Genomic DNA, 12,087 nt, shown 5'->3' on the forward strand with positions numbered 1-12,087 from the left:
AGGCTGCCTTCGCTGTTCTGCTTCTATTTCCTTTAGGTGTGCTGTTAGATTATGTATTTGGGATTTTTCTTGTTTCTTGAGATCGGCCTGGATTGCAATGTATTTTCCTCTCAGGACTGCCTTCGCTGCGTCCCAAAGCGTTTGGATTGTTGTATTTTCATTTTCGCTTGTTTCCATATATTTTTTACTTTCTTCTCTAATTGCCTGGCTGACCCACACATTCTTTAGTAGGGTGTTCTTTAACCTCCATGCTTTTGGAGGTTTTCCAGACTTTTTCCTGTGGTTGATTTCAAGCTTCATAGCATTGTGGTCTGAAAGTATGCATGGTATAATTTCAATTCTTGTAAACTTATGAAGGGCTGTTTTGTGACCCAGTATATGATCTATCTTGGAGAATGTTGCATGTGCACTCGAGAAGAAAGTATATTCTGTTGCTTTGGGATGCAGAGTTCTAAATATATCTGTCAAGTCCATCTGATCCAATGTCTCATTCAGGGCCCTTGTTTCTTTATTGACCATGTGTCTAGATGATCTATCCATTTCTGTAAGTGGAGTGTTAAAGTTCCCTGCAATTACCACATTCTTATCAATAAGGTTGCTTATGTTTATGAGTAATTGTTTTATATATTTGGGGGCTCCGGTATTCGGCGCATAGACATTTATAATTGTTAGCTCTTCCTGATGGATAGACCCTGTAATTATTATATAATGCCCTTCTTCATCTCTTGTTACAGCCTTTAATTTAAAGTCTAGTTTGTCTGATACAAGTATGGCTACTCCAGCTTTCTTTTGGCTTCCAGTAGCATGATAAATAGTTCTCCATCCCCTCACTCTCAATCTAAAGGTGTCCTCAGGTCTAAAATGAGTCTCTTGTAGACAGCAAATAGATGGGTCTTGTTTTTTTATCCATTCTGATACCCTATGTCTTTTGGTTGGCGCATTTAATCCATTTACATTCAGTGTTATTATAGAAAGATACGGGTTTAGAGTCATTGTGATGTCTGTATGTTTTATGCTTGTAGCGATGTCTCTGGTACTTTGTCTCACAGGGTCCCCCTTAGGATCTCTTGTAGGGCTGGTTTAGTGGTGACAAATTCCTTCAGTTTTTGTTTGTTTGGGAAGACCTTTATCTCTCCTTCTATTCTAAATGACAGACTTGCTGGATAAAGGATTCTCGGCTGCATACTTTTTCTGTTTAGCACACTGAAGATCTCGTGCCAATTCTTTCTGGCCTGCCAAGTTTCAAAAGAGAGATCAGTCACGAGTCTTATAGGTCTCCCTTTATATGTGAGGGCACGTTTATCCCTTGCTGCTTTCAGAATTTTCTCTTTATCCTTGTATTTTGCCAGTTTCACTATGATATGTCGTGCAGAAGATCGATTCAAGTTACGTCTGAAGGGAGTTCTCTGTGCCTCTTGGATTTCAATGCCTTTTTCCTTCCCCAGTTCAGGGAAGTTCTCAGTTATAATTTCTTCAAGTACCCCTTCAGCACCTTTCCCTCTCTCTTCCTCCTCTGGGATACCAATTATGCGTATATTATTTCTTTTTAGTGTATCGCTCAGTTCTCTAATTTTCCCCTCATACTCCTGGATTTTTTTATCTCTCTTTCTCTCAGCTTCCTCTTTTTCCATAACTTTATCCTCTAGTTCACCTATTCTCTCCTCTGCCTCTTCAATCCGAGCTGTCGTCGTTTCCATTTTGTTTTGCATTTCGTTTAAAGCGCTTTTCAGCTCCTCGTGACTGTTCCTTAGTCCCTTGATCTCTGTAGCAAGAGATTCTCTGCTGTCCTCCATACTGTTTGCAAGCCCAGCGATTAATTTTATGACTATTATTCTAAATTCACTTTCTGTTATATTATTTAAATCCTTTTTGATCAGTTCATTAGCTGTTGTTATTTCCTGGAGATGCTTCTGAGGGGAATTCTTCCGCTTGGTCATTTTGGGTAGTCCCTGGAGTGGTGAGGACCTGCAGGGCGCTTCCCCTGTGCTGTGGTGTATAACTGGAGTTGGTGGGCGGGGCCGCAGTCCGACCTGATGTCTGCCCCCAGCCCACCGCTGGGGCCACAGTCAGACTGGTGTGTGCCTTCTCTTCTCCTCTCCTAGGGGCGGGATTCACTGTAGGGTGGCGTGGCCCATCTGGGCTACTTGCACACTGCCAGGCTTGTGATGCTGGGGATCTGGCGTATTAGCTGGGGTGGGTAGGCGTATTAGCTGGGGTGGGCAGGAGGGGCAGGCTTAGCTCGCTTCTCCTTAGGTGATCCACTTCAGGAGGGGCCCCTCTTCTGTGGGCCTCTCATCTGCGCTTGGCTCCGGAGACTCCGTTCTGCTAATCCTCTGGCGGCTTTCTGGGTTATTTAGGCAGGTGTAGGTGGAATCTAAGTGATTAGGTCCCAAGTTTAAATGTCAAATCTTTCCAAAGAAATTGGAAACTGCCCAACCGCAGGAGAAGAGCCTAGACGAGGTTGAGAGTGTGGGGAAAAAGTTCCTGAGAGTGAACAAGGTCATCAAGGGCCCAAAGGGCATACGGAAAAGGCACTTAAAAGAACTGAGACGTCAGAACATCCAGAGGAAACAGAACGCCCAGCCGTCTGTGGAGAACATGGCCAAGGAAAGAAGGCTCAGGAGACCATCCCCAGGGGAGCTTCACGTGGCGCACAGGCCCAGCAAATTAATGGGAAGCTCCTTCAATACAGAGCCTTCGTTCGTAGAGGAGCACAAGGCAGCGGTCTCTTCTTTCCTGAAGCAATACTCTTTGGGCAGGCCTTCTGCCACCCCCGCTCTAAAATCCCCACCTGACGTGAAAAAAAAAAATCAAAAGACTTCATGTACAGCGTTTTTGTTTTAGAAGATGCAAATGCTAGAGTTAGAAATATGAAGGCTTTCGGGCCAGCCTCACACCCCAGAAAAACACACCGCTTTCATAAAAGTCGCTCCCATGTGGTCCACAGAACACCCTAGGCCAAACTGAATCGAAAGTCCAGAAAGGAAAGTTCACTCAGTAATAGACAGCTGCTTGCAAAGAGGCCTCCATCCTCTGCAGTCAGGAGCCTCATAAATTCCCCTTCACGAGAGGATTTTTCATCTCCGGGAGAACTGAGTCCTCAGAAAAATCCTTTTCCAGAATTATTTGCTCCTTCAGGAACTTACAGAGAAAACACTACTGCAGAGAACGCTACTGCCCAAAATGTTTCTGACGAAAATATTTCTACAGGAAACACTACTGTGCCAGCACAAACCCTCCCTGAATTCACAAACCGTAAGAATCTTTCCACTGCTAATTCTACTGTTACTGCAGACAACTCTATGCCGACCGTTAAACAAACCAATGATACACAATGGGAATACCACAATGCGGGCACTGGCTTGCCCCCAAAAGCCACAGGCTTCACTGTGTCAAAGGTGATCTGTTTGAAATTCCGTTAAACCAGCAGCTACAGTCCCTCATCCCCAACAATGACGTGAGAAGCCTCATTTCTCATGTTATCCGGACTTTGAAAATGGACTGCTCCGAGACCCACATGCAGCTGGCCTGTGCCAAGCTCATCTCCAGAACAGGCCTCCTGATGAAGCTTCTCAGCGAGCAGCAAGAAGTAAAGGTGTCCAAGGCAGAGTGGGATACGGACCAATGGGAAAATGAGAACTATATCAGTGAGAGCACAGAAGTCCAGAGTGAACAGAGAGGGCAGGAGTCAAGGGAGGTGAGGATAAATCCCAAAATGTGGGGTCTCGACATTTAGGTGGTTTAGGACATGGACCCAAGCACAAGGACCAGGGGCTCCTAGTCCGGGTCTTGTCTTGGCCACATAATTTTGCCTAAGGCAATGATCTGCCACTTTGCTCATTCAGGAAACAGTGCCGCTGTTCCCAGAGTAGACAAAAAGAGGACCTAACATACAAGATACATAAATTCTTGAAGAAAATCCTAATGATTAAGATTACATATCACATTAGATTTGGTATATTCCTTAAGAACCTATAAGCGATTCATCGGAAAGAATGGGGTTTTAGAGTCGTTAAAGAATAGTTAACTTTCATCCTATCTCTGTTTTCTAAAAACATTGTTCTTTCCCTTTTTTTTAGCTCACAAAAGTTCCAGGCTATGGCTATAACAACAAACTCATCTTGGCAATATCTGTGACTGTAGTAGTGATGATTTTGATCATAGTTTTCTGTCTCATTGAGGTAAGGACAACAATTAATTCAGATTCCCAGACTATATTCCTTCTTTATAATAGATTCAGAACCCACAAACTGAAAATCAAAGCCACTTTCCCACCTATCACGACCTGATATCCCTCTTCAGTCTGGAGGAAGGAGATAGGCTTTGTCCTTTCATTGCAAAGTATATTCCAGGGATTTTAAAAGGAACCCCACTGCCGGGAGACATCTGTGGATTGTAACCAAGATAACAAGCCATTAGCTTGTTCTGAGACATTAGGTCTAAGAAGGCCACAGTTGACACGATAGTAAAATTTCTTCAACTCAAAAAAATTATGTCGATTCGATGCACTCACCAGTCATCCTCCTCCTACCACTGATTTCTTTCCTCGTTGGCTAAAATGATGAGAGAGAAATAGTCTTCACCTTCATGGAGCTATCAGTCATCTCGGAAGAAAGGGCATGGCTTAGAGATAAAAGTGTCATCTTGTTGATTAATTAGATGTACCTACAGCTCTCTCCTCCACTTCGCAAGGCATTGTGTAGACAGGTTCAGTTAAAACCCTGCAGCTAAAATCCTGCATCAGGCTACTCAAAGCTTGTCATAATTACAGTTGCCTATTCCTGGAGCTTGCCTGTTTACCTTTTATTCAATTATGTATGAATTGAATATATATTCAATATATTTATTCAAATATACATATGCTTATTATATATATATATGTATATGTATATATATATATGTATATATATATATATATATACATATATATATATTGCCATCTGTCATGGCAACCCTCCATTTCAGCCAAAGCAGCCCCCCACCATCCCCTAGTCAGACCATGCCCATTCCTACTTTTGTTGGTGACTTTGCCCACTTGAAATTCCTTTATTTCACTCTGCTGGTGGAAGTCCCATGAGCCTTCAAAAGCCAACTCGAGTTCATCTTTCTTCACAAAGCCTTCCCCGAATACTGTAATACTCCTGGACCTAGTCCTTCTGTGAGATTGTCACCATTTCTTAGGGTCTACAGTGACGCATTCCCCTCCCCTGATAACAAAAATATGCTAAACAGTTTGTTAAAAGGCAGCTCCTCAAGAGAGAAATATCAAGGTCATGGATCAGAGCAGAGATATGTAAGGCTTCCTGGTCTCTCAGACTCGAGTAAAGCCTGACTGGATGTATTAACTGCTAAGGAGAAACATGTCTGTCTTCTGGAGGGTTGGTCAGTAGTAAAGGCATAGAAATGGTGAGGAAGAGACCAACATGGGCAGTGCCCACCTAGCCTTGCCTAAGAGTAGAGATGGCACCTCAGGCAGCAGATGAGAGTCAGGCCCACCAGCTGGGCTGTGCCCGCGGGGCAGATGGATGGATCTAGCTACCTCAGTCCTTTCCATTAAACACTGGATTCAGCTAATTACTTTTCTTCCACTTCTCTTCTCACCAAATAGCCTTCTGATTATACTTCAGCGTGCCACAGAGGCCTGTCTCCACAGGAGGTAATGCCCAATCATGTAGACACAGATGCCCTATCTATGGAACGGATGTTTTCCTTATTGTCAAGTCTTGACCTGACATTCTGATTTTGATCAATCCTGTGACATTGGTGAGGTGATATTGCCTCCATGTAGAAAGAAGTGCGTTCTCTCTTGATGAGATCAGGGTCTGATTTCTCAGCCTAAGAGCCTAGGAACTAGCGTGGGGTCAGCTTACCATGACCTCTGGGAAGAGAAATCATTGGCCATTGTCCAGTCAGTACTCTGCATCTTGAGGTGGCCTGCAGCCTTTTGCTTTTGGGGAAGTTCTATAAACTCCTATTGCTGTTTTAAATTCCTATGTGGTTTAACCTTGTGTGTATATTTTTTTATGTGGTTTCATTATTTCCTCTCCCTACTTAGATGATACACTTTTTGAGGTCAGAGACCATGCAGTTTTTTTCCTGTAGTGGACAATAATGATGTTCAAAGGAAGAGATGAGGCATTGTGTCAATTTCACAAGGAGGAATAATGCAACCTAATATTTATGTGAAGTAGCCTACAGAGTCCAGCAATAGACAGATCCGTGGGTGACTAGGACTTTTGAAATGTTACCTTTTAGAGGCGCCTGGGTGGCTCAGTTGGTTAAGCGTCCTACTTTGGCTCAGGTCATAATTTCATGGTTCAGGAGTTCGAGCCCTGTGTTGGGCTCTGTGCTGACAGCTCAGAACCTGGAGCCTGCTCTGGATTCTGTGTGTGTCTCTCTCTCTCTTTGCCCCTCTCTCACTCTTACTCTCTCTCTCTGTCACTCTCAAAAATAAATAAACATTGAAATGTTACCTTTTAGTATTCAAATCAGTGGACGAAAATAAATAAATGGTAGTAGAACAACTGCTTAATTATTTGGGAGGAAAATAACAACAGATCCCTATTTCTCACCTTAAAAAAACATATTTCAGTCAATGTAAAAAAAGAGAAACAAGAACCCGCCCAAGTATTAGAAGAAAATAGAATCAATACTTTTATGATCTTGTGGTGAGAAAAAGCTTTGTGACCTGATACCACATGCAGAAACATTTGATAGATTTGATCGTCTTGTCTGATTTATGCTTGGAATAAACCAGACATCTGATTTAATCCCCACAGTCCTGTGAGGATGATATCACCATCCTTCTTTCATACATAGAAGGGGATCAGCTTAAGGCCCCTGTGGCAAAACCCAAAGCAGAACCCAGCTGTGCCTGCAGTCAGCCTGTCTCCTATCCCACGGTTCCGTCTCCTTCACGATAAAAACACTGACAAATATTTGAAACATTGAAATTCAGTGAAAGCCCTTGAAAGGATGAATATATCTCATATGAAGAGAGTTTTATAAATCAACAGGAAGAGGACAAACAATCCAGGGGATCAAGGGGGCAAGGACTACGATGAACAGGAGGGTGTGGACAGTCCGTCACCATATCTGCCTCATGGCTTATGGGACATGGGTCTTGTTAACAAGGCCTTTTCGCCTCATGGTATAAAAACAGTCTCTGATATTTTCTTCTGTACTCTTATAATATTTGTTGTGATTTATTTATTTTTAATCTGTATGGAATCTGTGTGGTGTTTTGGTACGGTCGAGGTAGGGGATCTAACTTTTTTCCCTTACGTAAAGATCCAGTTACTTTAAAATCTTTTATTGAATGGTTCATTCTTTCTTCATGGATCTAAAATACTATTTTTATCTGGACTCTATTCTATCAATCTGGTTTTCTTTTCCTGTATCAGTATCACGCTACATACTTAACTGCAGTTGCTCCGTAAGAATGTATTTTAATGTCTGCTCTGTGATCTTCTTTTTCATACAGTTTGTAGCTATGCTTGCACATTTTCTCTACCAAATGTCAGCTGGCCAGTTTTTGTTTAAAAAACTGTCTTGGGATTTGAATGGGATTGCCTTGACTTTGTAGGTTAATTTGAAGGGAACTGACATCTTTACACTATTCTGGGAAAATAGTGTCTCACATCATGTATTCGTTTCTTCTTAATGTCCTTCAGAAGAGCTTTAGTGTTTTCATCTCATAGGTCTTACCCATTCTTTGCTAAGTTTATTCCTAGGTACTTTATGCCTTTTTATTGATCATTGTAAATGGGATAATTCTTCCGTTTTTTGATTAATTATTTATGGAACATAGGAAAGTCATTGAGGTTTACATGTTGATCTCTTGATTTTATATCTAGCCATCTTACTGAATTCTCATATTTCTTCCAATAAAATTTTAGTTGATTCTCTTGGGCCTTTTAGTTTGTCTGTAATTTCGTATGCAAATACGTCTTAGTTCTTCCTTTCCACGACTCCATTTTTTCCCAGTGCATCAGTTAGGACCTCCTCAACACCAATGAATAGAAGCAGTGATAACACACATCCTACTCTTGTCCTTGACTTTAAAACAGTGCTGCTGTTTAGGTTTCTGGTAGACACTTTTCTTTTCCTCCTCCCAAGAATTTTTATTAGGAATTATCTGTCGAATGTTATCTGAGACAGTCAGTAAAACGTATTACCAGCTGCACACAAGTTAGGTGTTATTGAAGAGTCAAAGGACTATTAAACAAATTCCTGTCCTAGGAAAAGTTATCCTCTCACTGGGTAGAGAAGACCTAAAATGCAAAGGAATGAATAAAGATTTGGAGGGAGTGGTTATTGTGATGGGTAACTGTGATCATGTTCTCTTCCAAAACAGATTCATTCTCATAGAGCAGCAGCCAAGGAAGGTAAAGAAGGAAGCTCAAGGTAAATATTAGTCTGGCAATCGTTAAAGTAGAATTTTAGAACTAGATTTTCAAACTCATCTATTTCAATCCCCTTGTTTTACAGCCAGGAAATCACCAAAGGCAGAAAGAATACATATTTGGCCTAATGCTTTGCCTGGATCCAGCAAAGTTAGCTGCCCAGCCAAACCCGAGTTAGAATGGGACTGGCACAGAGCACCTGCTCACTAGACCTTTAAAGAAAGATCGTGGGGGGACGGGGGTGGAAATGTTCAGACCCGTTGCTGCTGGCGGTGGGCATCGGGCCTGGCCACAGACCTTCTCAGAGGCTCTGGAGAAGGGATAGGGAGGGCCAAAAGTCGTGGGGTGAAGGGGCTAGTCTTCAAGCATGATGGAAGGTGGAATACATGAGTCCGTCCTATAGAGTGGGGGGGAGACTTCCTTCTTCCTCCTTCTGGTTTTCGAGGCCCCGCTCTCCATTCCCTTTATCCAGACCCAATAGAATTTGAACTGGGAGAGACCTTAGATAATCATTTATCTCTTCCTTTTATAATAATGAGATGGAGAAGGAGAAAAGGAAGATGTCTTGCCGGACGGTTGTATCACTAGTACCACTAGAACCAGAAAGAAGATGGTTCCTTTCCAGTTGGGCATGTCTCTGACTACACTGTTCTTGGGCTGTGAACTGCATTTTATGTCACAACTCAGTGCACACATACCGTATAGACATAAGTCCCTTCTAAAACAAACTTACCATACACTCTGATTCTTTCTGTTCTGTTTGAGTTTATTATTTATTTGGGGGGGGGGGAGCAGAGAGAGGGAGAGAGAGAGAGAGAGAGGGAGAGAGAATCCCAAGCAGGTTCTACACTATCAGCACAGAGCCAGACACAGGGCTCAATGTCACAATCTGTGAGATCATCACTTGAGGCAAAATCAAGACTTGGGCTGCTCACCTGACTGAGCCACCCAGGTACCCCCTATTCCGTTTGTATGCAAAAAGAGTATTTTGTGTTTTAGCGCTAGCCGTGTGTTTTAAGGTGATTTCACGACCCACTCCCTCATCTGCCTGCAGTGTGACAGTCAGTGAGCTAGATAACTGCTGGTTGGACTCAGGCATTCACTCGGTGCGATTCATCTCGTAAGGTAAAGCAGCTAGGAAAATGGAAACACCTCCCCACCCGCCAGCAAATGATGCCTGGGAGGCTAAGCCTGGCGGGGACGGATGTAAAATGCTTCTGGAGAGAGTTAGGTGCTTCTGCCGTGTGGTCACCCAGTTTGTTGACTGCACAAGGGCACTTGGCCAAGGGCCAGAAGGGGAGCAGGGTGAAAATCCTGCCTATACTTCATGTCAAGTTACATGCAAAGGTCTCCCAGGGACACTGTGGGGCCATTATGGACAGACACAGGACAATTCTGAAAGCCCAGCATGTATGGAATTATTTCTGAGATCCCAGGTCTGTGTTGATTTTGCTTGCTAATAAGACTGGAGAAATACATTGTGAGAGGCATGGAAAATGGTACGAATCACTAATTGTCTGTGTGTGTGTTTCCTTCAAGGGGCTTCTTTGGATCTCTGCTGCGTAAGAGATGCTCAAAGGAAAGTGACAGTCAGGTAAATCTGAGGAGGATAAAGTACCGTGGCTGGAGAAGGCAGGGGAAACGGACCTAACATTGTCCTTTCTGTTTTCTAGGAGGGCTTTTTCTGGAGAAGGCGGCCACTTTGGCTTAGGGACATGTACAGACCTCTCAATGCCACACGCAAGAAAAACATGGCACAGAAGCTACACGACAAGGATTCTTCTCATTAAGATGAGATTTTCCACATGGAACTAGGGTACGTGATTGGGGAAGATTTTCTCTAAAATGAGGCAATTATGAAGAGTTGAATTGTTCCTTTCGAGAGTCAAAGCCTTGGCATTCTTCTCCTTTTCCCAGGGAGCCTGGCAAAGCCACAGCAGAGAAGGCCACAGATTCCACTACTGAAGAGCTGGGTGACGAGAGTGAGACACTATGTGAGGTTGTCACAGAGTGAACGCCGTCCTGCCTCAGGCCACCTACAAAGTTTACTTTCCGATACTCGCTTCTCAGCATTGCTTATAAAATACTTTTTCTTCTCATATTGAAATGTATAAATCCATAACCAATTCTAGCCACGTGGTAAGGAACTAAAACGTAAACAGTTCAGAATTTATCTACAGACAACAGGGGCCACGGGCGAGAGAAGCAGGACTGAAGCCAGAGTCCCTCGTGGTAGCCAGGATTTCCGCAAGACACAAATGGGCAAAGTAGGGTGAATGGGGCGTCTTTCCCTCATTTCCCTGATACAGTCAGTCTCTGGAAACCGGACAACGTATCTTCAAGGGGCTTAGACTATTAAGTTCATTCACAGCTTATTCTGGTGCTCTCTCCCCTGGCTCACCAAATACCAGTTACTCACAACGCGCTTGACCCCCTGCCCGTAGAGGATCATCTCTTTCTGGCCCCTCCGTGAGGTCTTTGGGGTTGCCAGAGTATTTGGATCGCTGAGCCTACCTCCACTGTCGGGCTGAGGCCTGTCTGTCTTCCCAAGAGCTCAAACTCAGACACAAAATGTGTAGCGGGAAGTAGGGTGTTCCTCAACCTTACAAGCTAGTAGACAATTCCCATTGGGTTTTTGTGTTTGTTTTCTTTAAAAAAAAAAAAAGTCCCCACCCTCAGAGAGCTAGCAGGGAGATGCTGGAGGGTTAGAGTAAAGAATGTGTGAGAGCAGTAATCACCCAGGACTGCCCTGCTCAGGCCTTTATTTCAGAAAACTTATTGGTGGGGGCACTTCCTGTTCACCTGTACCACACTAGCCTCTGCTGACCCCACTGAGGGTCGGATGCGTGCGGCTGGGCTCTCTCCAGTTCAGCCCAGCACCGCACCTACCACTGCTTTCCTACCCAGCTCGGATCAGGGCTGCACGATTCCAAGAGATAATGCAGCACAACGTGCAGAAGACGCAAACATCCCTCCACTTCTGCAGAGGAGGGCGTTAACCAGTCACATTTGGGATGTTGGGAGGAGTCGGGGTGCCTGGGTGGCTCCGTCCGTTGAGCATCCGACTTTGGCTCAGGTCATGACCTCATGGTGTGGGAGTTTGAGCCCTGCATTGGGCTCTCTGCTGTCAGCACAGAGCCCACTTCAGATCCTCCGTCTCCCTTTCTCTCTGTCCCTCCCCCCAGCTCACACACTGTCTCTCAAAAATAGATAAACATTAAAAATAATGAAGTCATCTATACTTTCTGAGTAAATGAATGACAGATTTTAGAAAAAGGACGTCAGAGTCAAAATACAGTAGTGAATAAAAGAAATCCTGAACGAACAAGGTTTGATCATCTCTTTTCTTAATGTCTGTTTATTTTGAAAGAGAGCAAGGGGGGAGGGGCAGAGAGAGAGGGAGAGAAAGAGCCCCAAGCGGGCTCCGTGCTCAGTGTGGAACCCGATGCGAGGGACTCGATCTTACGACCGTGAGATCACAGCCTGAGCTGAAATCAAGAGTCGGATGCTTAACCGACTGAGCCACCCAGGCGCCCCTGACAATCTCTTTACATGCCCCCAAATAAATGCTGGTGGCTTAGCGATAGGTGATGGAATATGGCACCAACCGCTGGCCACCAACAGAGTCCCCCGAGGGGACAGTAGGACTGGGGCACAGCCCAGCAGATTTGGCAGGGTTGGT

The 12,087-nt window shown here is 44.0% G+C and overlaps 1 protein-coding gene across 5 annotated transcripts in view; it reads left to right on the forward strand.

Moving 5' to 3' along the window:
• Positions 1–10,506, forward strand: part of LOC147571536 (leucine-rich repeat-containing protein 37A2-like) — a 33,266-nt gene extending 22,760 nt beyond the window's left edge. For 4 of the 5 annotated variants that reach the window (XM_086696266.1, XM_086696263.1, XM_086696265.1 and 1 more), the window contains 5 exons: positions 4,080–4,181; positions 8,357–8,406; positions 9,945–9,999; positions 10,079–10,221; positions 10,323–10,506. In XM_086696266.1, the coding sequence (XP_086552392.1) occupies positions 4,080–4,181; positions 8,357–8,406; positions 9,945–9,999; positions 10,079–10,195 (324 nt within the window). In that variant the 3' untranslated portion in view covers positions 10,196–10,221; positions 10,323–10,506. Of the gene's footprint in view, positions 1–2,277; positions 3,698–4,079; positions 4,182–8,356; positions 8,407–9,944; positions 10,000–10,078; positions 10,222–10,322 lie in introns of those variants that run through there. The other variant, XM_086696264.1, reaches the window with a different exon arrangement.
• The last annotated feature ends 1,581 nt before the right edge of the window (positions 10,507–12,087 follow it).

The sequence above is a fragment of the Puma concolor genome, unplaced genomic scaffold, assembly GCF_028749965.1.
Source record: "Puma concolor isolate L17-30 unplaced genomic scaffold, mPumCon1.1.hap2 unalloc_scaffold_22, whole genome shotgun sequence".
Taxonomy (NCBI): Eukaryota; Metazoa; Chordata; class Mammalia; order Carnivora; family Felidae; genus Puma; species Puma concolor.